Source organism: Enhydra lutris, unplaced genomic scaffold (assembly GCF_002288905.1).
Source record: "Enhydra lutris kenyoni isolate GAN:26980312 unplaced genomic scaffold, ASM228890v2 scaffoldscaffold12, whole genome shotgun sequence".
In the NCBI taxonomy this organism is placed as follows: domain Eukaryota; kingdom Metazoa; phylum Chordata; class Mammalia; order Carnivora; family Mustelidae; genus Enhydra; species Enhydra lutris.
The window spans coordinates 23,838,192-23,862,656 of NW_019154096.1; the positions used below are offsets into that span (position 1 = coordinate 23,838,192).

Below are 24,465 nucleotides of genomic sequence, written 5' to 3' on the forward strand. Positions count from 1 at the left end.
TGTGGGGAGTGGAAGCTCACGTGGCTGGCTCTGGCACCCTTGTTCTTAGCCTCTGTGACACTGCCATCCATCTGCAGGTGAGCTGGCCACTTCTCACAGCAGAAGGGAGTCCTGGGTAGGCTTAGGGCACCTCTGGTGCATGCTTGGGGATCAAAGGGCAACTTCCATGGAGCATTCAAGGATTGGAAAGGACTGGAGCTACCTGGTTCATTCTGCAGGATGAAATGGGGCTCGGACCATTTGCAAGACTGCTCTGAGGGACATGGCTGATGGCATTTGTGTGACTGCCCATCCCGTCGTGTGGTGTGTCAGAACTTGTGGGAGCTGGATGGTCCTACACAGGCGGGCACCTCGCCCTTGCCCTGTCCCTCCCCAGCCAGGCTCAAGCTGAAATGACCTCCTTCATGCTTCACCTCACTTGCCTTCCTTCTTATCCTTCCCCCAGATTGACAAATATCTCTATGCCATGCGGCTCTCCGATGAAACTCTGATAGATATCATGACTCGTTTCAAGAAGGAGATGAAGAATGGCCTCTCCCGGGATTTTAATCCAACAGCCACAGTCAAGATGTTGCCAACGTTTGTAAGGTCCATTCCCGATGGTTCAGGTGAGTCTCTCACCCAGAGATTGGGTTCAGAGAGCTGAATTCTCTGTGAAAACATCCTGTCTATTGTCTTTTCATTTGTTCATTTATTTCCTCACTCCTCCACCCATTCATTCATCCATCTGTTCTCCCAGCTGTCCATCTGTCTGTCCGTCCATCCATTCGTCCATCCATCCGTCCGTCCATCCATCCATCCATCCATCCATCCATCCATCCAACATATGCCTGCTCAGTATCTACCATGTGACAGGCATCGGAGCTGCCACGGTTGGATAAGGCTGATACTGCCCTCATTGGACCGACTGTCTAATGGCTAATGATAGGGAAGGATTGTCTGTCCCGTCCTTATAGATGCTGTGTGCTTTGCTCTTATGTCTGTAGAACATGAAAAGCTCCAGAACAAATGAGTTCATTTTAGGAAAATCTCTTCATCAGGGCACCAAGACCTCCCTTCAGATAAGTAGCAATCCCAGGGGCCAGCTGGGTATTGGACTCAGAGGGGAGAGTCAAGTTCCCATCTAACAAAATGTTACAGATGGGATGTGAAGGTGGCCTCTAGAGCAAATGGCAAAGGGAGGTAGAACTGGAGAAAAAAATTCTCCTGTCAGTGTGCATCTGTGTAAGTAAGTTCAGTGCCCCACAAAGGGGAGTTGGGGGCTCCCCGTGGATCGTCAGTACCCCTTCCGCAGAGGAGCGGGCTTAGCTCCTGCTCTTGGCAGAGTGGAGGCTGGGAGGGCACAGCTCAGCAGGCTCAATGGAGCCGTTCTGTCCAACTGACCTGCAGCCAGTAGTTTGTGGCGGGGCGGGGGGAGTGTGGGGGGCAGGCGGTGGGGAGTCCTCTGGTGGCCCCAGCAAGGCACCCTCCCAGGAACCCCGCTCGGAGGGGTGTTTTGTGCTCTGGACTGGGGTCCACCTGCTGCACATGAGAGGGAGGGAGATGATGGGGAGGTCCTGTTTCTCTCAGGTTGGGAGTCCATACCCTGAGAGCCTGGTCCTCACACCCCCCCGTGGTTTCTTCCCTGTTCTGGAGGCTTCGTTTCAAGCCTTCATTTGGAGCCTCTGGAACACAGCCTGCAGAACGGGTGTCAGGAAAACCGCCGTTGCTGGCGTCCACCAAGGATAGGCAAGCGCACACTTGCTGGAGCGGACCGGCCGCGGTGGGAAAGTCCTGCCCTGTGTGTGGGGCTCTCTAGAAGCCCTGGATGAGATCTAGACGCCGACGGAGGCCGTGTGCTCTGTTGGCTCTGTGGCGCAGGTGGGGTTTGGCGTTCATATCTCCCTGCTTCTTGACTGTTGGAAATCTGTTCCACGTCCCTCCTCTTGTGTTCCTTGAGGTCGTGGTTACCAGCAGTTTTAACTTGGTAATAATCACCCAAGAAATTCTGGTCCCTGGAGTGATGGGGCTGTGGCGTGCCTGGGGTTTTGTCCTGATGTCTCTGGCTTTGTGGTTCACTCCTGTTTTTTCCCTGCTCTGGGTGGTCCCGCATCGAGGAACAGTGAGCCTTTCCAGGGTGAGCAGAGTTCTGTTGGAAGACGCATGGCTTTGCCTGCTTCCGGCTAAGAGAAGAGGGAGAGGGGAAGTAATGGTGTGGGCAACCCCTGGAGGGCCCCCCCTCTGGCTTGGCTGGGGGGAGCGCAGAGGGATACCTGATGCCCGCGGGTCACCTGATCCTGTGGGACTGGTCCAGGGCTAATGTGTCCAAGGACCATATGTCTATGCCAGGACCATATGTCAGCTGGGGGTGCTTTCCTTTCCCCTTCCAGAAACCATTTGCAGAGCTGAGGGTCTCTAAGTGTGATCTAGCTATATGAGTCATCTAGCCATTTACCCCCATTGGCTATTTTTCAAAATAAGGCCCAGCATTCAGACTCCCTGGGGAAAAACCCTCTGCAGCCCTCCCTCAGACTTTCATAACACATGCCAAGACACGGTAGGCCTTGAGCTGTCCCGCAGAAAAGAAATCTGTTGAACCTGGCCTACCTGCCTTTTCCCGTAACCTTTGCTCTTTTCTTACACATTCTATTTTGAGGCACTTTATAGTTTGAATGGCTCTGGAATCTGTAGTGCACTGTGCTGTCATTGCACCGTAAAATGATAACGGCTGGTGTTTGCTCTTTCTTCGTGTTGTGTAAAGGAACGCGTCTGACCGTCAGCCGTGTTCTCAGTGTGAAGACACGCGTGGTAACGGAAGCCCACAGCCTGGGCCCCAGGCCTCCTTTTGAGCCTCTCTCTTCCCCAGTATGGATGGGCCAAATACTTAGGGCTTCTGAGGATGGCAGAGTGATATTAACAGGTGACGAAACCAAAGCTCTGCAGTAATAGGACCCCCTCCTGTGCAGCCTGGGTCTGCCCGATGGCTCTCAGCTCCCTTCCCTGCCTCACCCTGCCCAGCCCTACCCTTGCCTCCCGCGCCTTCTGGCTTCCGGTGGTGGGAGGCAGTCCTTGGTGGCGCTTGGCCTGCCAGCGGCATGTCTTCAGTCTCTGCCCTTGTCATTACAGGGCATTTCCCTTTTATGGGGATACTAATCAGATTAGGCCCCACACTCAGGGCTCATCTTAGCCTGATTACATCTGCAAAGACCTTGTTTCTAAACAAGGTCACCTTTCCGAGTCCCAAGGGTTAGGACTTCAGTATATCTTTTTTGGTGGGGGGGGGGGTGTCACAGTGCAACCCTAACACACCCTATGGCTTTGCTCCCCATAGCTGCTCCTAATATTCATGGTTGGGCTCAGTTTCTATGCCCTGGGGCCCACACTCCATTTGGAACCAACCCTACAGCCCCACACAGGCATTGACACTGACTCTCATACCTGCCCCCAGTCCCCTCCCTGTCCCTTTGTGACCTGTACCCGCTTATCAGCCAACAACCAGGAAGTCCCCTGGAGTAGTCAGAATGCAGACCTCCTTGATAGTAAACCATGGTGCTGTTCCCTTTTTAAATGTTAATCACTGCTTTAACTGTATAATTAGTCAGCGACAGAATTAGTGGTAATCCCAAACCACTGAGGGATAAATTGGACTCAGCTCAGTGGAGAGATGCCCCCACCTGCTAAGGGTGGGGTGACTTCGGAGTCAAAGGGAGAAACAAACCTTTCCTTTCCTTTCTTGATGACCTTGACCCCAGGGAACTGGCCTCAGAGTTTTAAAACTACTGATTTTTTGGAAATGTATCAGCACATTTTTATTATTTCCTCCCCCTTGGACATCTTTTGTGGGCAGTGGTTTTTCTTTAAATTGCTCTTCAGTAATCTATACGTTAATTTTTTTTTTTTTCTAAACCCTAAAGTGGCTTTTAGCTGCTGCGTATCCTTTTTGGAGTAGGAAAGGTATGAATAATAAGTAAAAGAAGGAAGATATTGAAGCCATTTTACTTTGGTGACTTGGCTAAACAGAAGGTCCCTTTTCAGAGCTGCGAGTCTCTGGGGACAGCACACCTCCACGTCTCACTTCCCTCAGAAGTGCTCGTTCTGGGTCTCATTCATGAAACCTCCCCTTTTTTCTCTTCTTCTCATTTCTCAGTAAGGATTTTGGAAATACCAGTTAGGTGGCAAGGTTTTTGAGGGTAAATTGAGTTGAATATTTCACTGTTTCTGCCTTATGGTTCTAAGCACACGTTTTACCCAAAGGATAAGTTGGAAAATATTTGATTTGCAGTGTGTTCAGTTAATTTTTTGGGCCCCAGATTGGTCAGGGGAAAGAAAATACTGTCTTTTCCCATGGCAGTTGGGCTGGTCACTTCCCATTCTCTGTCTCTGTTTCCGGATCTGGGAAGATGATTGGATTGTCTCTCCACCCGTGAAACCTGCGTGTCTCGGATTCTGGTTGGGTTTTTGATGGAGGTGGTAGAACTCATCTGAGTAGCTGGGTTGCAGACATGCAGGGAGAGCCTTTGCCTCTCACGTACAGAATCAGTTCATCCAACAGGGCAAAGGTAGGCATTTCCTGAAGGCGGGCTTTCTGTTTGCCCTGTATTCCGTCTGGTGCAGACCTGGACTTGAGAGAGACATCTGTCCCTGTGTTTGTTTTCCATTATTTGCTGGGAATAATGGTGGTCATCATAAAGTGGAAAGTCGCCAGAGGCCCTTCAGATGCTTTGTTTAATGAGCCTTGTCTGGAAGAGCGGTTCTCCTGGCTTCAGTGGAGATGGGCAATGTGGGAAGAAGTTGTAAGTGGGAGGCAACAGGGGCAGGAAGGAAGGTTGAGGCCAAAGTTTTGAAGAGGTAGTTGGAGGGAAGCCCAGTGCTCCAAAAAGAGGCCAAACTTAATTAAAAGGGGGGAAAAAACCAAACCAACCCAGAACACTGGATTAATCTCCAGCTCTACTCTTTATTATCTGTCTGACCTTGGAGGTGTCCCTTAACTTCCCTGTGCCTCCATTTCCTCATCTGTAAAATGGGTTATCGGACCCTGCCTTCCCGGACTCAGAAGACTGCAAAAGGATCAAACGAAAAGTGCTTTGGAAGCTGTCAACCACCGTGAGAGTTCTAGTGGGTCCTTGTCCTCCTTAACGCTAGTGTCATCTAACAACCAACTTTGTAAGAATTTTCTGGGAGGGCCCTTCCCAGCCGATGCAGCCAGTCACAGGAGCCCCACCATCAGGCCTAAATGTGTAGGTCTAGCCCTGGACAAAAAAGATTCAGAATTTTTTAGAATTCACTGGCCTCTCTGTGATGCTGTTAGGGGAGAAGGCAGAAAAAAGGGGACAGCAGAGGCAGGCTGTCTCACTCCTGTCCCCCCATGGCAGAGGCACCAGAGCTGTGATCTGGGGGCTCCTCTCCTCCTCTGCTGTGGGGGGATGGGACACCGAAGCTCTAATGGGGAACCAACCTGAGATCCAAATAGATGCCCTTTGTTATGGAGGGCAAGTAGGCGTTTAGGGGATTCCTTCCCTAATAAAGAGTATCGGGCTCAGGAGCCTTGTAGCTTAAAGAAATCGAACTCAAATTTGTATGAGCAAAAAGAGCAACATTTTAGGTTCATATAACTGGGAAATCTAGTTGTAAGTTGGCTTCTGTATTCCGAGACTCGCCTGTCCCTTCTTGCAGTCTGGGTGCTGGCTGCCTTTGAGGGCTGCCTCTTCCTTAGGGTGGCAGACAAAGATGGCTCTGCCAGCTCTAGCCCACGCCTGCCTCAGAGCTAGTGATCCCAGCCGTGGTCTTGGAGAGGGTGATGATTGGCTGGCTGACTCGGGTCATGTGCCCATCCTGAGCCAATCATGATGGCCAAGGTGGAGACTGGATGCTACTGGATGACACGTTGGTCCCCCTGGAGCGGGAGCAGGGGCTCAGCTTACCCCCAACCTCAGATGAAAAATGGGGAGGATAGTTATCTAAAGAGAGGCTAGACAGCCACCAAAATTCACTGGAAATCTTGTTCCCCTTACCAGACGTCATTCCTTGGTATCTTTTGCCATGGCAGACACTAGGACCAGACAGGTGTACATTTGACCCGGACAGTTCTTTCAAACTAGCAGCCAACACTGATTCCCTGCCTTGCGTGAGCCTTGGGGAGTGGGGGTGGAGGGGGAGGAAGTAAGCGTGTTACATTGCCCTCACCTTCAAGTTGCTTATCATCCAGCTGAGGAAGATAAGTCACTTACCCTAGAAGATAATGAGTATTACAGTATTTGCAAGTACGTGGGCGTGGGCAACTAAGAAAAGGGAGGGGCTGTGGCGCCACTATAGGTGTGACCAGGAGCAGGTTGTTCAGCTGGATTGGTTGAGCTTCCTTCTCCGGAAACCAGGAAGATGAGTTGATATTTGTCCCCCATCTCCCAAGCTGCAAATGTGATTTACAGAAGGAGGTGCCATTTCTCTGGGCAGTCACAAACATGGCCTGGAAAAAGGGCCACCGCTTAGGGAGGGACCAGGAACCGTGCTGGGCTTGACCATGACCCCATGTAAACAGCCTTCTGGGAAAGGCCCTCCTCAAATGGTCAACTCCCACTTCCAGGTGTGGGGAGTGTCCAGTGTTTAGTGTTTTCCTGACATCTCAAGGTCGCCTTTTCTGGTTGCCATGTCTGACTCGAACTTCTTGGGACCCTGTTGACCTGTGCTTGTTGAGAAGAGCAGGGGAGAGCTGGAGCGGACAGACCACAGTGGGAGGCTGGCATGGAGCACCGGTCTTCGCAGGGTTGCGGAAGTGGGGCCCACCCCGTGTACCTAAAGGCCACAGTCTTCTGGTTATTGGCAGCTGAGGTCATCTGCACTTTTCCTGCTTGAAAAACTTCAGGTCTGGGTTCCGTGGAGGTGCTGCCTGAAACCTGACTCCTTCCCGCAGCAGGATCTGAAAGCTCTCACCTGATCTGATTTGCCACTGACCCCACTAACCACGAGCTCCCCCCCCCCCCCGCCACAGACACCTGGCCCCTGAGCATAAGAAGCTGCTTTCACTTAAGACCATTGATTCAACTGGAAATGAGACTTTGGACCAGGCTAGCAACCGAAAAATGGGTCATGCTATTTTTTTTTTTAAGTTACGATGTAAAGTCAGTGTATAACAGGAAATAAATAAATGTTTATTTAAACATTAAAGCAATAAAAAATGTTGAAACAAAGCAAAAAGCACCCATAAGTTCATGCTAGCACAGTGTTTGCCTTTGTGCTCGTTCATCTGCGCAAATGGGTTGGAATTGTTTACCGCACTGAGTGTGCGTTGTCTTCACTGGAGAATGAGGCAGAACGAACCCAAAAGCCGCGAGGGGTCACTGATGTTGAGGAACCCCAGAAAGGCGGCCATTCAGGTGGTGCCGGAGTGTCAGTCCACGGCAACCTCTGGGGGCCCATGTCCATGACTGTCCAGCAGGCAGTTGGAATCATGGTAATGACTCTGAACTTTGGGTTCACATTCTGGCTCTGCCACTTAGATTGTGAGCTTGGTCTAGTCGTCTGATCCCTCCCAGCCTTTACTTGCTCACCTATAAAATGGGGATCACAGTGGTACCTACCCCATAGGGTCGAGGGAGTTAAAAATAAAATGATGCATCTGAAGGACTTAGCAGCTGGAATGCACGGAGGCTCCGTGAATGTTGGTTGACGGTAAAATAAAGGCTTTTGATATTCTAGTAATTCGTCTTCCTGAGAGGAGGAGCAGCCTTGTACCAAATTCAGTTTTTAAATTGAGCACCATGGGGATTAGGGTTCTGATGGGAACCCTAAGAAAACTCTAAACCATGGTGCCTGGCGGGCCCAGTCAGTAGAGCATGCGACTCTTGATTTCGGGGCTGTGAGTTTGAGCCCTACACCGGGTGTAGGGATTACTTAAAAATAAAATCTTAAAAAAAAAAAACAAACCCAAATAAACAAAAAAGCCCTCTAAATAGATTTGAACACCCCACGAAGTCAGGGTCAGAGTTTCCTAACGATCTGTGACACCTGCTTCTTGGCATTCTCCCTTGGTCTGTTTCCTTTGGACCATAGAAGCAATTTAAAACCAGTGGCATCATGTTGTAATATTCATACAATGGGATATAATTTGGTCCCAGAAATGGATGCGGTACTGACACATACCACCACATATACAAAACTTGAAAACATCAGCTATAGAAATTGAAAGAAGCCATCCACAATAGACTAGCTCTTGAATGCGTCCATTGACACGAAATGTCCAGAGTAGGAAGATCTAGAGAGACACATAGTAGATTTGTGATTGTTGGTGGATTAGAGGGGTTGCCAGGAAGTGGGGAGTGACGGCTCATGGGTACCGAGTGTCTATCTGGGATGCCGAAAACGTCCTACAATTAGGTAGTGGTGATGGTTGTGCAACTCTGTAAATACACTAGAAAACCACTGGGTTCTACACTAAAATGGATGAATTGTAACAAACGAATTAAAATAAGAACCTTAAAAAAAATAAGATGAATGAGTTGTATGCTATATGAATAATTTCTCAACAAAGCTGTAAGTTAAGAAGCCAACCGGCCAGCAGTGTCACTGCTCTGTGCTTAATGACCAATGAGCAGGGCTACCTTGAGTGGGTGAATGATTGGGTCACCAGCCTCTATAACCAAGCATCCGGGGAGCATTTGCTGATCTTTCCTGGGTGCCATGGGTAGGATGCAAACAAGCCCAGGTTGTGGTTTTTTCCCTCAAGGAACTTGAGAGCGAGGTTAAGAATGGGGAAGATTCACTCAGAGAATTCTTTCGTTTGTTCATTGATTCCTTACCACCCTCACTGTATATCAAACACCATTCTGAGTTCCAGAAATAGAGCCGTGTGTCAGAGCTGACAAGGTGGTGGAATCAAATACAAGATTTACAAAAGAAAGGCTTTTTTATTCTTCCTAACCATTACCTTAAAAATTGAGAAGAAGAAAGCTCAAGAGACCCAGAAACACCAAAACAATCTTGAAAAAGAAGAACAAAGTTAGAACACTTTCACTTCCTCGTTTCAAATTTTATTACAAAGTAACATTAATCAAGACACTGTGGTACTGGCATAAGGATGGCCATGGATCAGAATTGAGAGTTCAGGGTATCAATGATATATCAAAATTGGGGGAGGTGGGGAGAATTGAGAGTTCAGAAACCCATACCTGTATGGTCACTTGATTTTTGACAAAGGTGCCAGGACTGTTCAATAAAGGAAAGAGCAGTCTTGCAGCAAATGTACTGGGATAACTGGATATCCACACATAAACGAACTAGGTTGGACCCCTACCTCACACCATAAAGAAAAATCAACTCAGAAGGGATCAAACACTGACATGTAAGAGCTAAAACTATAAAACACCTGGCAGGAAACGTAGGTGAGGATCTCTGTGACCCTGGATTTGGCAATGGCCTCTAAGATAATGGCCCCAAAGGCACAGACAACAAAGGAAAACAACGGATACATTGTACTTCATCAAAATGGAACACTTTCATGCTTTAAAAGTCACCATCAAGAAAGCGGAAAGCCAATCCACAGAACGAGAGAAAATATTTATAAGTCCTATATCTGATAGGGACTTAGGTCTAGGACATGAAGGTCTCTTACAACTCAACACTCCAAAGACAACCCAATTTTTAAAACAAGCTGGGAATCTAATAGACATTTCGCCAAAGAAGGTAAAAAAACGGCCAAGAGACACATGAAAAGGTGCTCATTGTCATTAGCCAGAGAAATGTGAACCAAACTAAAGTAAGATGGTGATGAGAATTGAGGATGTGGAAGATTGGAACCTTTTCGTATCACGGGTGGGATGGACAACGGAACGGCTGCTCAGACACTGATGACGGGTCCTCAGAAAGTTCAGTGTGAGTTACCCCTGGACAGCAGTCCTATTTCTAGGTATATACCCAAGAGAAATAGAAACAGGGCACACACGAACTTCTGCAGAAATACCCATTGCAGTGTTATTCTTGACAGCCAGAGGGAGAAACCACCCAGATATTCCATCCGCAGACAAATGCGTAAATGCAGTGGGCTATTATTTGGCCATACGAGATGATGTACTGACCCATGCTATACCAGGACGCTGGCCACGGGCGGCCACATGCCGTGTGATGCCACTCATACAGACGGTCCAGAATGGACACAGCTGTGGAGACGGGAGAGCAGATTAATGGTTGCTTAGGGCAGGGGGGAGAAGAGGATGCTTGCTTGAGAGGGAGACAGTTAAAAAGTCCAGGACTGGGGCGCCTGGGTGGCTCAGTGGTTAAAGCCTCTCTCTGCCTTCGGCTTAGGTCATAATCCCAGTGTCCTGGGATCGAACCCCACGTCGGGCTCTCTGCTCGGCAGGGGAGCCTGCTTCCTCCTCTCTCTCTCTGCCTTCCTCTCTGCCTACCTGTGATCTCTGTCAAATAAATAAATAAAATCTTAAAAAAAAAAAAAAAGTCCAGGACTTCTTTTTGGAGGTGATGAAAGCACTCTAAAACTGGTCTGCGGCCCTGGTGGCATCACGGACGATGCGACAAACTGTGGAATTGCACACTTCAAGGGGGTGACTTATCTGGTGCTTTAGATCTTAATGATGCTGTTATCGAAAAACAGTGTTAAAGATGCTTCCCTAGGAAGATGAGATCCCAAGCAGACATGTCTATGCTGCTGTAGGATTGGGGACTTTGGGGACTATCGGGGCTCTGGGTGGCAGGGGGTGCTGTCACCCCTGGCCCGATACCCACTGGGTCAGTTGAGGATGTTACATCAGTAGTAAAAGTCACAGATTTTCGCCATGTTTCTGGAAGCATGTGAGAATTACCAGTGAGAAAGAGGGTAAGGAATGTTAGATGGTGGCTTGATGGTTTGGACCCTTCCCACGGCCACCTTCCTTGCTGACATCTGGTGGCCCTGGGTTGCGTACGGTGCCATCATCCGTGTCCCACTGAGGCATGCCTCCGTCAGGGCCCACATCAGACCTGAGGGCTGCAACCATGTCAGGCCGTTTCCTCCTACGTGACCAAGAGAGACTTCTGTTACAAGCCTTCCCTGGGTAGAGACAACATGGGTGTTCCCCGGCAGGTGTCTGGATGGATAGGCAGCGAGGTAACAACATACAGTGAATTCTGTACCCGCATGTAACTCATACCAGCCACCTTCAGGAAATGGGACACTCTGACACAGGCTACAAAATGAACTTTGAGACATTATGCAAAGTGAGGGAAGCCAGACACACAAGGCCAAGTATTGTGTGATTCCACTCCTGGAATCAGGCATCCTGATGAGGCACATCCGTGGTGACAGCAAGGCGAGAGGCAGTGACCAGGGGTTAGGGGAGGAGCAGGGAATGGTTCTAGAGTTTTCTAGGGAAAAGTTCTGGAGATGGATTGTGGTGGTGATGCAGGCACAACATTGTACTTATCACTGCTTAAAGGTGGTTCCAGTGGTGAATTTTATGTTATGTAGATTTTACCACAATTTAACCCCCATCCCTCTTCCCAGGGGGAGTGAGTGGGGGTGTGTTAGGAACTCAAGGCATGGGACTGACCTCAGGTATGGGGTGTTCTTGGAGTTGAAATGCTCTTTTTATCTTATGGCTAATGGTGCTGTCTGGGGGAAGGGGTTGGGCCTTAGAGAAAGCCCGGATGGGCCTCTGAATGGAATTTGGTCCTCACCTTCCCCTGCTTGGAGCTGGCCTACACGTGCCAGGCTGGGGAGGTTTCCCTGGCCTGTTTTCCAGGTAGGCAGTGGTTGGGTGAGGTTTGCATGAGGGAGGCAGGCCAGCTGGACCCTGTCAAGAGGCGGGCAGAGTATGGGGCCTTCCTGTCACATGTGACCCTGATGTGATCCCTGTTGTCTCCCTAAACAGAAAAGGGAGATTTCATTGCCCTGGATCTTGGTGGGTCTTCCTTTCGAATTCTGAGGGTGCAAGTGAATCATGAGCAAAACCAGAATGTTCACATGGAGTCCGAGATTTATGACACCCCGGAGAACATCGTGCACGGCAGCGGAAGCCAGGTGGGTCCCTGTGCCCTTCTGATCGGCCCCAGTGGGCTCCTGCCTCTGGGAACCTGCCCCCAAGCTCTGGTGTCTGAGCCCCTGGAAGGAGTCCCTCATAGATTCACGCGGAGAGGGGCTGCTGGGTGGAAGGGTGTGACCACTGAAAGAGAGCCCACCGTCTGGGAAAATTGGCAGGTGGGAGGGGGGCCCCGGGAAGAGGGCGCCCGGCAGCTCTGTGGGTAAATGTATTCATTTCCTAAGGATCCTGGGGTTGGCTCCCTGGGGCAGGTTTCGCAGAGCGCCTGGGTGAAAGCAGCTCTTCTAGGTTGTTGGCCTCCTCACCCACCTCATTTGGGGCCCAGGCCTCATGTCACCTTGTGGGGCCACAGCAATTTGAGCTCATGGCCCCAGGGCTGGTTAGGGGCTCCTGGCTACCGGATTGAATAGCCTGCTGAGAGTCCTTGGTTCAGAAAGGCACCACCTCCTTCCCTCACATCTGATACCTGAGGCCCATCTCCTTGCTGGGGCACCCCCGGGAGGGCTGTCTTCCAGAGCTGGCCAAGGGGCTGCGGGCACGTTCGGAAGGGCCTGTTGCCCTTCCCCATCTCTCTGGCTGTGGTGAGCGGTGGGGCCCTCGCTTCCAGATCATGGCTTCCAGTTAGCCTGTGTGCTGTTAGCCCGCCACGCGTGGGGTTTGCTCCTCCCGCCCTCCCATAGCTGCTGCGGCCCCTCTGGTCTGGAGCTCGCCTCCCGAGTCATGGCTCCTGCCCAGGATATGTATTCAGAGCTTGCCAACTGTTTGCTTTAGGAAGGGTGTGTTCCCGTAAAGGTTCATGACTAAGTTCTCCAGAAAACTCGTTTGTTCTGAGCTGGACTTTGAGATGAGCCCCAGGAGCCTTCTCCTCTTGACTCTACTTTGTTTCTAAGTTAATGTGGGTGGGGTCCGGAGCCAGCGCTCTGCCGGCTCTGCTGGTTCTGTGGGTTTTTTTTGTTGTTGTTTTTTTTGTTGTTTGTTTGTTGGTTTTTGTTTTTTTTGTTTTTTTCTGTTCTGAGAGAAAAGAGCTAATCCTAGCCTTTCGTGTGCTCCTGGGGGCTTGGGTTCAGAGCTTTTCCGACCGGGTCGCAGGCAGCATTGAAGAGGACACTGTCTCCAGCACAGATGAGTGCGTCACTCATTGGATGGCCCTGCCTGGAGGTTCCCCTGCTTATCCCCGCACTGCTGGGCTGCAGAAACCGGCCCATCTGTCCGATGGTGCGCGAGGCCTGCCAGCTGCTGGATCTCCCAGTCCAGCCCGGCGGCTGCTGCCTTGTCCTCGCAAGTGACCAGCAGCCTCCAGGTGGCAGCCTGCTCTTTCCATCTGACAGCGAGTACTGACCTGTCACTGTCTATTCCCACTGGCCTTGGGTTGAGCCACCTTGCTGCCTTCGCCCTCAGGACTGTCCCCCGTGCTGAGATGGTCCTATATACTTTGGCTTCACCTTTTAGGAGCAGGGTCTGTAAATTAAGGGGGTGCCCCCAACAGGGGCCCACCTGGCTGTATATTCACTTCCACAGTGACGACTACTTCCTGCGCCCCTGTGACCTCCTCTGTCCCAGCCTCTGTCCCCATCTTCTCAGCTCCAGGGTCACTGTTTCCTGCTATCTGCTTTTGCCCCTTCCCCTTTCAAGCAGTCTGCAAAGAAAAGGCGAGGATGGCGATAAGGGTAACTGTGTTGTGTTATTATCGCAGTACTTCACGGAGCTCTGTGTGCTCCCTCAGCTCGTTGTCCGTCCCATTTTACAGATGAGAAGACAGAGGCGCAGATGTTCAGCAACCGCCTGCTGGGTCACACGGCTCAGACTTGGTGGAGCTGGGAGTTGCACCCACGTAGTCTGGGCCTGGTTGTTAGGGTTTCAGCAATGTGGACCACTCTGAGCCTGGGTCTTGTCTTTTTGTCTTTAAATCTTTTGGTTGGTGAGGAAATGTGAGGGCTGTGGAGGAGAGTCCAGGGGCTGAGGAAGAGGGTTGACAGTTGAAAATAGGGATGAGACAGGAAACTCTGCTTCAGAAGTTTGGTTTGAGGTTAGACATAAGTATCAGAGGCCATTTTTCTGACGGACCTGTAGAATCTGGCAGGAGGCCAAGGGCCCCACGTGCCTGTGAAGCAGCAGAGACTCAGACTGAACAGCCCTGAATTCACGGGGTGGTGGTCTCATCTTCTGGAACATGCAGGAATTTTAAATAGATTTTTAAACCTTTTATTTGGAATGATATTAAACTTATGGAAAAGTTTTAAGATAAGCACCAAGAGCCTCCCATATATACCCTCATCCACATTCCCCAACCGTTCACTATTTGCTTTATATTTTTCTTCTCCCCGCCCCCTTACACACACACACACACACGCTACCCCCAAAAGTTCAGTTCATCTTTCAGCTTTAATAATCTTGGAGGCATCTGTGCAGCCTTCTGAAAAATCACTTATTTAGTTTGGGAAATTTTGAATAATATTTAAATTTTTGTTTTCATCATTTTTACCCTTTTCAGTGAGGAGAAACTGACTCTCTGGGGGTTTTAACAATAATGATTACATTGTTTGGAAAGAAAAAAATCATACTTTTTAGACACAAGAATTTTGAGCCCAGCGAGGAGGGCTAGCTTCCCTCCCTGGCCGGTCACAGGCTTAGGTTCGTGTGGTGGTGGCTTCCGGTCTCTTTGGGCATGCTGGGAGCTCCCGGGCTGTGGGCATTTCCTTCTTAACAGAGCGCTGCGGGGTAGCTGTGTTTGGCTTGGATCTGGGAGCGCTACAGCGCCTCATCCATGGGAATCCGTTTCTGAAGCCTGCCGTCTCCCTGCTTCTTCCTGCCTGGGCCTTCCTTCCACCCTCCTCCTGCCCCAGAGGCCATCTCTTGGGAGGGTCACAGCGGGGCATGGGGCTTGAGAGAGCAGATGACCTGGAGCTCGCTGACGGACTCAGTAATGGGTTTATGTGACTTAGAAATGTAGGTCGCCAGAGACTTAGCCGGGCTCCTCCAGGGAAGGTGGTCATGTGTCTTTTTAGTCAGAGTCACTGGCTGCAGCCACAGTCTGAGTAGTGGTGATTCAGGGACAGAGGCTCTTAAATTAAAATTGGCGGGTTTTCCTTTACCCCCACAGGAAATTCAGACTGTAGAGCTGGGTCAGAAGCCTCTGAGGAAAGTTGGGGATAGGAACAGTGACTTCCGGCCCCCTCTTGAGAATATCCCCGCAAGGAAAGCTTTCCAGGAAGAGAGCCTTGTCTGGGAACATGGGCTAGGATTGCTTTCTGTGACCATGTGATTGGCCCTGCCAACACTGCCTTCTTCTGGCCTTCTGGAAGCTCCGTGGCTTTGTCAGTCCCATACATAAGGGAGGTCTAGTGTTACGACAGCCATGTGAAAAAGACAGGGTTACCTAAACTGGCTTGATTGCCAAAAGAGCATATATATGCTTTGATTACATTAAGAGGTATAGAGCCAAGGAAAAGGGAGAGTCTTAGTTGAACTAAGCTCTCCTGTGTTCAGAACACATTATGCAACATTATATTCAGTTCTGGATACATTTTAGAGATGAGGGGAGGTATTAGAGAGATCCAAAAAGGTTGCCTTAGAGGTGGTGAGCCTTCCATCATTGACGGTATTCGTGCAGAGCCTAGGGAAATCATGTTGTGTGCTCTTTCTAGTGGCTCCTAAGATGTATATGCATATCCCAGGCAATGGGTCACGGAGCAGGCGAATTTAAATTGAAATCCACTGAATGCAACAAGAATGACTAGTTTACAGGCACACGACAGTGTCGATGTTTCTCCCACACGTAATGTGGAGGGAGAGAAGGTGGACACTGAAGAGTGCACCCTCCTTGCATTTATGCGTAGTAGACAGTTGGCAGAGCGAATCCAGAGCGCTAGACGTCACAGTGACCGCCGCGCGCCCATGTGGGGTTAGGTGGTGGCAGTGACCACAGGGGGCTCGAGGGAAGAGTCTGGGCATTGGCAGAGCTGAGTTTCTCGTCGCGGGTGCTGGCGACACAGGCAGGTGGGCTGGGGAGAAGCCAGTGAACGCTGTGCTTTGGCTGTGTGCACTTTTCTGTGCGTGCATATCCGACTTCAGTAAAAAGTAAAAATAGGACAGTCTGAAGATTGTGAAATCATGCCAGTGGGCTAGAGGCTCTTGAACGGCCCATAGAATTTTTGGAATTTGCACAGACCGAGGTAGATAGAGATAAAGATCCAGAGAAGGGGCCAGACACCACGCCACCCCTGGGATGATAGAGACCCACTGCCCCGCTGTTATGGAGGGCTGGGGGGATTTTCTATTACTTTAAAATTTCCTCAGCACCCAGTGGCTAGTTCTGATGGAAGGATTGAATGGCTTCCTACACTGTCCATCTTGCAGGGAAGTCTCTAAGGGACACTTTCTAGCATTCACACCCGGCCTGGCTTTCCTGGTAGGGCTGTGGGGTGCTGTGGGGTGCTGCGGGTGCTGTGCGGTGCTGCAGGGTGCCGCGGGGATGGGCAGCCGGTGTGGCCGTGCTCTTTTCTGTGTGTGCAGAGGGAATTGTTCACATTTTTCCCCCAAATGTGGGCTCCCCTCTCTCCCTCCTTACAGCTCTCTTGTGCTTCCTCCAGCTTTTTGATCATGTGGCTGAGTGCCTGGGAGACTTCATGGAGAAAAAAAAAATCAAGGACAAGAAATTACCTGTGGGATTCACATTTTCCTTCCCTTGTCGGCAGTCCAGAATAGACGAGGTAAGCACACTCTGGGCTTGGCAGGCCCCGCAGAAGCCCCAGAGCGGAAAAGTCAATGAGCCCCCTTTCCCAACTCTTTCTTCCTTTTGCTCTGCTGGACACATGGCGTGCCTATCTTGTATTTCTCAAGAAACATTTGTAGGAATTAACGTGAGATCATGTTACTGTGTTTGTCTTTCAATTACTTAAGGGATTTCCATATTTCTGGAGACGAGGTAGGTGGGGACATTTATAAAATCCAAGCAAGTGAAAGAAAAGACAGTAGGTTTGGTGAAAGTGGTGAGAGGTGGGCAAACCTTTTGTCAGGGTTGTGCAATGTGGAGTTTACCTTGAGGCTGTCCCGGGAATGGGGAGTCTGGTCAGGACCCCATGTCTTGGGTGCCCAGGCTGCACCTGAGCAGCTTATGTCCAAAGCTTCACACATGAGCAGCTCCATCCCCAGAGAGGCCCTTTGTTACCTCCGTCTGGGTCCTCGTGCCCATGGTGTTGTGGGTCATTGTTGATTCATTCACCTGCTCAGCAGGGAGGGACTCAGACGAACCCCAGGGCACCGCTGTGCCTTGGACAGCACGGAGACAGAATGAGTAGATGCGACATGAGAGACAGAAAACACACACACAGTGACCTGTGAACAAGCCTCTCATAATAGGGACCCTGGGAGTTCATGTTACTGAGGAGCCGTCAGGTGCCAGGCTCTCTGTTCGAACGCGCACCTCACAGCGAACATGGTATCTTCAAACACGCCCATGCATGACATGCTTGTGATTCCCAGTTTACAGATGAGGACACTGAGGCTGGCAGGGGTCAGGAACCTGCCCAGGATCACCCATCCGGGAAGCAGCAGAGCCCAGACTCACTCTGGGCGGTTTGGCTCCCGGGCCAGTGCTCCTAACCAGTCTGCTTCCCTGCAGGAAAGTAGCGTCGGTGCATATGGCCCCCTCCACGCTTTTGGGCAGCTGCCCTGTATGTCTTTATCGGTAGGGTAAGCGCCCTGTCTTGGCCACTGCTTCATGCCCTCGGAGCCCTTCTGTCTGTGCCATTTGTGTCATCACATCATGTTGGAGCAGGAGGGGGCTTGAGGGCTCAGTAGGGCAAACCAATCAGTGCCCAGTTGGAGAACCAGACCTCCCAAGGTCACAGGGCTTATTAATGGCAGACCTAGGACCACAATCCCAGACATTCCTGTCACCCGTTCCTTCCCCCTCCCCCCATTGAAGACCTCTGGGACACTGCTGTCCCTGTCCCCATTAGGACTGCCGTGGCCTGTCCAGACTCTCTGGTGTCTGGCTTGCAACACCTCCAAGGTGTTCGGATCACTTTGGCCTCCATGGTGTCTTCCTGAACCTTTCTCAAGGCCTGTTCTTGGTACTAAGTTTTCCTTGGCTTCTGAGAGCGGAGACATGATAATCATATCTCCCTGGGAAAAGAGGGGCAGAGATTGCTCGACCTAGCTCCGTCTTCAGGGACACTGCCTAGGTGCCATCCCCGTACAGCCGGGCTAGACCCTGGGAGAGGACAGGGAGCAGATGGGGCCTGCCCCACAGAAGCTGCCATCTTCTGGGGAGGAAGGCATTGCAGAAGGGGGAGAGAATATCCTCAGAGGCAGGAGAGCTCCCCAGGGCAGGGCAGATGTGTCTGCTAGAGGGGCTTTGTGAGCAGAGGGGTGAGAGGGCCCCCCCTCCCAGGTCTTGACCCCCATCCGAGGAGGGCTTCCTAGGCTGGATTGCACTGCCTGCTGGGAAGCCGGTGAGACTAATTATCCATGGGCGGGGCGGATGCTATGCACACTCTTCAGGGCTGCCTGGAACCTTCTGGATTCTCCAGATCTAAACCAGCTGCCTTATTCCCCAGATGAGCAAAGTGACCCTCAGAGGAATCCAGGGAGCTGCTCACAAGGATGTGGGCAGAGGTGTGAGAATGGGACTGGTCTCCTGACTTCCAGCTCCATATTCTTTCTACAACATACTCTCTGAGGCTTTTGGGGATTGGGGTTGAGGGGAAGAACACAGGGTCTAGGGGTTTCTGGAATGCCTGGCTTAGGAGCAGGCTGCTGCTGAACAAAGAGCCACAGAGAACCACGTCTCCTAAGCACCGCCCCGTTCTGTGTGGCTTTCACTGTGAGTGGGGGCGGGCTGCGTGTGGGCAAGCACCCACCCTTGTGGCACTCTCAGAGGCCCACGGGGCCTGAACCACAGCTCTTTCCCACCCTGCCGCACGTGTGGGTAAATTTCTCCACTCAGAGAGAAAATAGTCAAGTATAACATTTATTTTTTTCACTCTTTGATTAAAAAAAAATACAAAAGCAATTATATAATGCTATTTATATAGATAATATAAAGATGTAAAGCAAAGACTAAAATTCCTACCCTTCCCGATTCTCAAGTGAGTGACCATTGGCTGTCTAGTCTTTTTGATAAGTCTCTATTAATACACAAACAGAAATGGGGCTTATTGGACCCATTAGTGGAGTTGCTGCTTACAAATGGGGGTTAAATTCCAAAATTGGGGGAAGAGGCATAAGTCATATGCGCTGGGTATTATCCTTAAATCTCTAGCACCTGGCTTTAGAAGTTCAGTAGCCAAGAATTCTCCTGACATGTTGTTTCTCTTCCCCATTTGGCTCTGCCTATCTTCCCTCCGGGCTGTGGGAGCTGGGCTTTGGCTTGCCAGCATAGAGCGGGGATCAGGTAGTAACAGGATTTCTCTTGTTCTCTTTTTACTTGAAGTCTGGCTGTGTAATTGACATCCAGGCAGATTTGCACGCTGGATTCTAGCGTGTGCCGCACGGTTTCTTTCCGTGGCATCCCCCAGAGAAATCTGTCCTGCCAGTGGGTGGACAGGAGATGGGACGGAGTCTGGCTCTATGGTTACCCGCTGTGATCTGGAGGGAGCCGCCTGTCCTCTCTGGGCCTCTGCTTTCTCATGGCCCTCGAGCAGCCTCCCCAGGGACCTGGGGGTTCTGCAGGACTCCCAGCCCTCATCCAACCCCCACCGGCTCTCCTTCACAGGGCATCCTGATCACCTGGACAAAGAAATTTAAAGCGAGCGGAGTGGAGGGAATGGATGTGGTGAAGCTGCTTAACAAAGCCATCAAGAAGCGCGGGGTAACTCTTCTTGGGGCCACCTGTCCCAGCTGTGTGGAGGTGGGGCGGTGTGGGGAGAACAGACGAGGCCCTTCCTGGGGGCAGTTGGGCATGGCCAGAGGCATCACGCTAGGTGTCCTGAAGACACAGGCAGATGAACAGGGAGAGTCCACAGCCCGGAAGGTCAGGGTGGTTCAAAGCGGGGTTCCCAGAAGCGCTGCATGGAGATCCTGAGCCCCGGGGCGGGAGCTGCCTCCTTCTGACTGGAGTGCTGGGCTGTGCAGAGGCAGCTGACACAGGCGGGGGGCGCCTGCGTGGCTGGAACAAGGGCCATCAGCACGGGGCTGTAGCGCGTGGTTTGCGGAGGGCTATGGCTCTGCTTGGAAGATAGTCTTAATCCAGGTAACGAAGGTGACCGTGCAGTTTCTGATGCCGGAATCACTGCACTCTCATCCGGTTGGTCTGGGGTCCAGCAGTCACGAGCAGCAGCACACCCCACTGCAGGAGCAGTGCTGGCTCCGAACACGGGGGCTCACTGGCCGTGCCCTCTTGGAGGTCAGTGATCTCTGCTCCCATGTGAGTGGACAGTGACAGCCCCATTCTGTGTCCCCAGGACTACGACGCCAACATTGTGGCCGTGGTGAATGACACGGTGGGGACCATGATGACCTGTGGCTACGATGACCAGCAGTGTGAAGTCGGCCTCATCATCGGTAACGTCACCCCTTTCTTCATGCCCGCCCTCAGCCAGCATTTCCCGAAGGCACAGGCAGCCCACTCTCGCAGCTCCTGATCTGGTCCCTCTTTCTGTCCAAGGCACTGGCACCAATGCCTGCTACATGGAGGAACTGAGGCACATCGACCTAGTAGAAGGCGACGAGGGGAGGATGTGTATCAACACGGAGTGGGGGGCCTTCGGGGACGACGGGTCTCTGGAGGACATCCGTACCGAGTTCGACCGGGAGATCGACCGTGGCTCTCTCAACCCCGGGAAGCAGCTGTGAGTCCCACCTTTTCTGCCCAGTTGTGTGCGTGACCTTGGGGATACTTAGGCAGAGTTAGGGGTTGAGATGAGGGGGCGGAAAGGCAGGTGATCACAAAGCCGAAGCCGATCAAATCTGCACAATCCTTCATTCCTTTGGCTAGATACGCGGTTGTAGCGTCTGCAGCTTTAAAAATCATGTTTTGAATGATTTTCTCTTTGTTGAATTACGCTGTAATTGTGTCCTGGTAAAAAGTTCTGAAGATGAAGAGCACAGAAGCGTTAGTATAGAACTAGGGTTTCAAACCCCTTGTGCACCCTGTAAGTCACTCACACTGCTTCTGGGGGGAAGCGAGGCCCCGCGGCAGGCAGGGTGGCCGCCGAGCAGGGGAGTGAGCGTCCTGAGCGCCTTGCGCTGGGTTCCGAGGGTACCGAGGACCCCCTTCCTGTCCCGCACTTAGAGCTAGTGGGGGAGGAGTGTCCCACATTTGAACATCTGTCCTGCAGAGGAGTGGGGGCAAACCTTTGGAGTCATACAGACCTTAGGGAGCCCAGAGCATGGAGAAACTTCCCCCATGTTACGTATGGGCAGATGGGTCAGTGTTGGTAACCGAGCATCAGACTTACTGGGCCGGTTCTTTTTGGCCTCGGAGAGCTCTCAGCTGCAGAGGTGTGAGTGATGTCATTCAGGGCGGCGTGGCATTTCTTGATTTGAGCTATTTGGTTCCTGCAGTGCGTGCTCCTATTTCTCTGTGATGCCGGTGGACTGCTGGCTCTCTCTGCCGGCCCTGCCAGCTGCCTTGCCCTGGGGTCAGGTGCTGTCAGCGCGTTGACTCTCTTGGCTACGAGTCCTTATCTTGTGCCAGAGAGACATGGGAGTTCATTTGTCGTTTTGAAGCCCATCCCCCCAAAATCTCCTCACCCCGGGCTGGATGATGGGGCTTTCCACCCGAGCTAATGGCATCGTGTAAATGGCCAGCCCCCCTCCACCGGGAATGGCTGTGGCAAGTAACCTGGGTTTGTTAGAGAGTGCCAAGTTCTTAGACCCAGTGTTGAACATCTACTTTGTATCCAGAGACTGGGGTACCAGCTTGGGATAAAGGATGCCAGTGTCAAAGCTCTGATAGCCAAAGGTGTTTTTTTCCCCCAATCTGTTCATCTACTCATCTGTTCATGGGAGAGCCGCAGCTCTACTCGATGGCCCTGCTGTCGCAGGGACCTCTGGGGGATATTCTGTAATATGTACATATGCAGCATGTTACATCTCTAAAACCCTCTCGCTTCCACATTTGCAAGCATATGTGACCCCAGGGGTTTTAGATAAGACATTTTGCAGCTGTAGTGACCGTCATGCCCTTAATCAGAAGGGCAGGGGACTGCTGCCTTCTCAGTGGAGCAGGACAGTTACCTGGGAAAACTGACAGATATGACCCAGGCCCGTCTGTCCTGGCCCCTGGGGGGGGATCCCCTGTGGCTTGGGTGGAAACCTGGATTTCACTGCCATCCATTTTGAATTATTTCTGAATTTTTCTAAGGGGCTGAACTATAGCCCTTGGCTGAACGGTGAACTGGGCTCACAGTTGCCTTGGAATAAGCATTTTTGGAACGATGGCTGGATGGATTCGTGGATGGATAGTCGATACGGAGGGGGGATGGGGATGGATAGATGAAGGATGGGGGTGTGGGGAGATGGGTGGATGGTTGAATGGATGGATGGTGGGGAGGGAGGATGGATGGAGGGTGGAGGGGCGTGGCTAGATGGCTAGCAGATGGGTGGGTGAATAAACAGGTGAATGGGTGTAAGAGTGAAGGGTGGGGTGAAGTCCATCTTCTCCAGTATGTTTCCCTGTGAACTGAGCCCCAGAGGTCAGGTCTTGTTAAGAGGAAGGCTAAACAGGGGACAAAGTTTTGAGTTACATCATGTATTCCTGGAAATAGGCTACTGGTCAGAGAGTTTTTTGCCAAAAAAATTTCTGCTCTTCTCCTAGGTTCCTTGTCTAAGTTTTTGGGGATTCCCTGTGTGGTCGTCTTTGTAATGCCGAGTTCTTCAGAGCCATTTTGTCCTCCTTGTCAGGGAGGGGTGTTAGCTCCATTTGACTGGTGGGAAAATTAAGGCACTGGGATAGGACAAGCTGCCCCAAGAGTCCTGGTTGAGCTTTGATCTGGTTTAGGTTTAGGGTTTTCTGCCCTATTTGAAAATTTGAGTTTTTAGAGTGAGCTTCTAAAATGTCTTGAGTCAGCCCTTCTCATTTTCGGACAAATGTTTATCAGGAAGGGTCTGGAGGAGTGATTTTTCATCCCTGATTGCATATCAGAGTTACATAAAGGCCTTTTAAGAACATACTGCTGTCTGGGCACCCCTCACCCTACCCACCTCCCTCCCAGTTCTGACTCTCAGTGGGCCTGGGCTGGGGCTGCTGTCCTCAGGAGCGTGAGAGTTCCCCAGGTGATTACAGTTTGTAGCCAGGGTTGAAAATGTAGGCATGTGGGATTTGCACGAAGGCCAACCCCCAGATGGGCTCTGGACCTCTACACACCCGCTTATTCATTTTGTCTGAAGTTTGCACTCACCGAGTACCGACTGTGTACGGTTGCCGGGAAGGGCATTGGCATGGTAGCTCTGTGGGTCCTGCCTTCCTTGGTGACCTGCTGCTCTCAGGACAGCAGGGGATAGCTCAGAGTAGTCAGCAACCCCAGCCAGGCCCCAGAGTTAGGCGGTGTCTCTCTAAAAGGGGTCAGACACCCAGCTCCCTCCCTATTGTCCTTGTATTCTAGGCCTTTGAAATTCTGGTCACATACCTATCTCCTACTCTGGATTTGAGTCCCATCTTCTTTCATTTTTAATTCTCTTTCTCCTCCCCTCCTGTCTCCTTGGGCTTCTTGATCTTTTTCTGTGTCGTGTCTGGACTTTTGAATCCCATTGCCTGGTGTGATTCCTTACCACATCCTTCAAAAGGCAAGGAGACACTTGCCCCACAAAACAGCACCAGCAGTGAGCAGGATGCTTCTACCTGGAGAATTCTTCTGTCTGAATGGTGGCAAAGTCCGTCCCCAAACACCCATGCTTACCATCGCTCTACCCACTCTGCAGACCTCTGCACGCTGCTAGTCCCGCTTAGCATGGCCTCAGACCTGTCCCACCTCTCCGTCCCTGGGCTGCCGGTCCTAGCACACCCTGGGTGCCAGAGGAGCTCCCGACTGGCCAGCAAGTCCTTGCTTCCGTTGTCTGACCATGACCCCCATTCCGCCCCTCCCAGCCTGTCCCCAGGCCCTGTTGGGTCTCAGCCCTGCCTGTGTATGCCAGCAGGCAGGAAGGCCACAGCACCACGGTGTCTCCTGCCAGCCTGTGGTCATCAGCCTCTGACTCCCACCAGGCAGGTCGCCACTTGCTGGGTCCCGGTGGAAAAGGAGCCTGCTGTGTCCGTGTGCCTCCAGCCGGCCGAGTGAGGCCCATCAGAGGTGCCTTTTCCTCGTCCTGATGCTCTGATGGCTTCAAAGGATCTGTGTACATAAAAGACATCCTGTGGGAAAGCGAGATCATTTTGTATGCCTCCGGAGGGCACAGTGAGAAGCAATGGGTAGAAGGTGCCAGGAGGCTGATCTTAGCTCTTGCTAAGGGGAAGAAGCTTTTCTGTTGTCACATTGCCCGAAGGGGGCCAGCTGCCTAGGGAGGAAGTGAGCTGGTAACA

At 51.4% G+C, this 24,465-nt stretch overlaps 1 protein-coding gene across 2 annotated transcripts in view; it reads left to right on the forward strand.

Moving 5' to 3' along the window:
• Nucleotides 1–24,465, forward strand: part of LOC111144796 (hexokinase 1) — a 62,746-nt gene that overhangs the window by 17,677 nt on the left and 20,604 nt on the right. The window contains exons 2-7 of one of the 2 annotated variants that reach the window (XM_022499266.1): nt 446–608; nt 11,835–11,983; nt 16,592–16,711; nt 19,720–19,815; nt 20,408–20,507; nt 20,611–20,794. In XM_022499266.1, coding sequence (XP_022354974.1) covers nt 446–608; nt 11,835–11,983; nt 16,592–16,711; nt 19,720–19,815; nt 20,408–20,507; nt 20,611–20,794 — 812 coding nt within the window. The remainder of the gene's footprint in view (nt 1–445; nt 609–11,834; nt 11,984–16,591; nt 16,712–19,719; nt 19,816–20,407; nt 20,508–20,610; nt 20,795–24,465) is intronic. The other variant, XM_022499267.1, reaches the window with a different exon arrangement.